The sequence below is a fragment of the Lepisma saccharinum genome, chromosome 11 (genome assembly GCF_977018435.1).
Source record: "Lepisma saccharinum chromosome 11, izLepSacc3.1, whole genome shotgun sequence".
In the NCBI taxonomy this organism is placed as follows: domain Eukaryota; kingdom Metazoa; phylum Arthropoda; class Insecta; order Zygentoma; family Lepismatidae; genus Lepisma; species Lepisma saccharinum.
Genome location: NC_139239.1, coordinates 9,966,744 through 9,969,992, shown reverse-complemented (window position 1 = coordinate 9,969,992; position 3,249 = coordinate 9,966,744). Strand labels below are relative to the sequence as shown.

The 3,249-nt window shown below is 43.0% G+C and overlaps 1 protein-coding gene across 1 annotated transcript; it reads right to left on the bottom strand.

Moving 5' to 3' along the window:
• Positions 1-1,595: 1,595 nt before the first annotated feature.
• On the bottom strand, positions 1,596-1,964 carry LOC145995366 (protein GVQW3-like). Its single transcript, XM_083131972.1, has one exon. It carries the CDS (start codon positions 1,962-1,964, stop codon positions 1,596-1,598), a length of 369 nt encoding a protein of 122 aa, XP_082988098.1.
• Between the last annotated feature and the right edge of the window lie 1,285 nt (positions 1,965-3,249).

Genomic DNA, 3,249 nt, shown 5'->3' with positions numbered 1-3,249 from the left:
TTCAACAAATGACGCAAACAGTGACGTTTCTTCAAAAAATAACAACAGGCAGTTAAAACATATTCAAACCAGCAATTCCACGAAGCGAAAAGAGGGTTACAGAGACGAAAATTTATCCACTTCATCTGTCGTCACTTTTTCCCAAATTGAAACATTTTCCCGGCGATTTGTCCATTACAGTCCGTGCATCCGTGTTTATTCGCGTGTGTCTGTGTGTGTTTTCCTGTTCATGGCGCTGGAGGCGGCGGATTTTTGTCGTTCTAAAAAACAAGAGTTCTTTTGAGTGTAGGGGGAAAAAAGAGTGGGTTGGGAGTGATGGCGACAGGCTAACGTACGGGAACGAACGTTCAAAAGAGCAACGGGAAAAAAAAAATGAAAACACATGCGAAATCAACCCTGAGAATATGGAGATACATGCTTGTAAATACGGCTTTTTTCATTTCACAAAAATTCTCTTTTTTCATTCTTTAATCTCGCCTGCTGCCTTTCAAGTTCTCTCTGTCACAAAGAATATGTTTCACAGAACGTACCGTAACACTGTTTCAAGGAAGCGTGTAGACTGTTTGGTCCTATGGCAATAAATATCAAAGGAATGGAGGAACACTCATTTGCATGAAGAATTCCGCATGGAACAATAAGCAAGGTGCATTCATTTTTACCAGTCATGCATTAAAACATCGGAAAGAAAGTTAATTAGATATGATTCAGTGTGCCGTAAGCGTAGGTTCCAAGCAGCAATAAGAGTATCTCGTGGTGAAGTTGGTTTTGTTGTTATTAATACAGAAAGATGAAATTGACAAAAGAAGCAAAACTTGCCTTACAATTCTTGATATACGAGGGGGTGCTGGTAATTTCTTAGCCTTTGCAAGAAACAAATGAGACAGAGATGGGAATCGTTTTTTTTTATTCAACATAATCCCCTCTGAGGTGAACACACTTCCTAAGTCTTTTCTCCAGTTGTTGTAACCCCCCCCCCAAATATTATTTTGGTTGGTCCGCAAACCACGTACGTACAGCATCCTGTGCCTCAGAAAGTGACCCAAATCTGACCCCCTTCAGAAATTTCTTGAGATTTGGAAATAGGAAGTAGTCAGAGGGGACCAGATCTGGTGAATTAGCAGGGTGTTCCAAAACTGTGAACTTCAAATCCTTTAATTTTTGCTGGGTAATGCCTGCAGTGTGTGGAGAGGCATTGTCGTGCAAATACAGAATTCCATTTGTCAATTTTCCGCGTCGTTTGGACTTAATTGTCTGCTTCAAATTATCAAGAAGTGATGAATAATATGCCCCTGTAATAGTTCCAACCTTTTCCAAAAAGTCAATTAGCAGTACACCGTCTTTGTCCCAAAAACACTGGCCATCACCTTGGCTGCCGTCTCTTGCACACGGCCCTTCTTTGGGCGTGGTGACTCAGAGTGGGTCCATGCCTTTGATTGTTCTTTTGTTTCAGGATCATAGAGGTAGATCCAGGTCTCATCCTCAGTCACCAATCGAGACAAAAATGTGGACGCATCCTTTTGAAAATAATCAAGAATCACTTTGGATGTCCTCACCCTGTCACGGTGCTGATCAGCGTTCAAAAGTTTCGGGATCCACTATGCTGAAACCTTACTCATACCTAGATGGTCGTGGATAATAACACCAACTCTTTCACGGGAGATGTTTAGAGACTCAGCAATGATTTTAGTGGAAATTCGCCGATCTTGAAGATCATGCACAGCATCGATTACTTCCGGAACAACCACACATGCTGGCCTTCCTGTGTGTGGCTCATCATCTGTGCTGAAATGGCCGGTTTTAAATTTAGCTACCCAGTTCTTAACAGTGGCATATGCAGGGGCATGGTCCCCCAAAGTCTGTACCAACGTGTCATGTATCTCCTTGCCGGACTTTCTCTGCAGGAATAAATACTTTATCACCACTCTATGGTCTTTCACTGTAAATGTTGCTTCAGGTGCTGCCATCTTTCAGTCACATATGAAATAAAGCAAAACCATTAGACGTACAAATATACTTTTCTCTACCAACAATATACAGACATTACGCTGCAATTTAAGACCAAATTCATGAAAATACGACAACATGAAGGGGGTAAGGCTAAGAAATTACCAGCACCCCCTCGTATTGATTGAGTTTGTGTTTTAAGTCCACTTTATGCACAGCAATGCTAATTGGAACTGGACTTACAGTTTGAAGTGCCTCCACCGAGTATCGAACCCGGGACCCCATCTTTACAAGGCGAGGACGCTACCACTACGCCATCGGGGAGGCCCACTTACAATACGGCATGTTACTGAAGGAAGCGCGGACAGGTGTCAAGATAGCGATACGTCATGTAATATCAAGTGTTGGCTTGATGGATAGAGTTGCAGAACATTGGAAATTATCAGTATTACACTTCCCTTTTATCATAAATTCTCCCTCTTCCCTATTTCCACAGTTACTTACTCTCTAGAATTCGTAAACCCGAAGGTATATAGCTGCAGCAACACAAGCCTTCCATCTTTCTCTATCCTGGGCAAGATAAATCCAATCTTTTCCATCCTTTCCGTTTTCCTTTAGGTCCATCTCAACGATATCCCTTCATCTTCGTCTTGGCCTTCCTACAGGTCTCTTACAATCAGGTTACCCAAAAATAATCCTGTAAACTCTTCTTTCCTTTCCTATTCTGCCGCAAGGCCTGCCTATCTATCTTCTCGATTTATTTTTTTTAATAATATATGGACATGTCCTAATTCCACAGTCCTTGTAATTATTTCAACGTCCATTTATGTTGTGGACTGTACAGGCCGTGTGAGAATTCTAAATCGTGAGGATTCCGTATCCAACGTTCCTTCCGATATATCCTGCAGAGCGGCGTTTCGAGACAAGGAATCCTCCTTTCTGCATCCCAATCTCCTGAAAGAATTACCAGAAGGAAAAGGCATCCGCAGATACGCTACAATAAGCACCTTACGTCAGAGGACGCTCCCTTCTCCATCGACGGTCCAATTTGTGCTCTTCGGCACGGAGAATGAACGGGGGGAAATGGGAGAAGGGGGGGGGGATATCGGAGCAAGAGCGAGGAAACTTGTTTGTAAGAAGTGCATCTCACAATGCAGGGGCTCTGTGCTGTGGCGACCGGGATAAGAAGTGGCGGGGCGAAGTTGATTACAGACGGAAGCGGTCGATAGAGCACGAACTACTTCCAGCGGTTTAACTTTAGACAATTGGATTCTTCATTTCAGGAGCTAGGGGCCTTCTGTATCG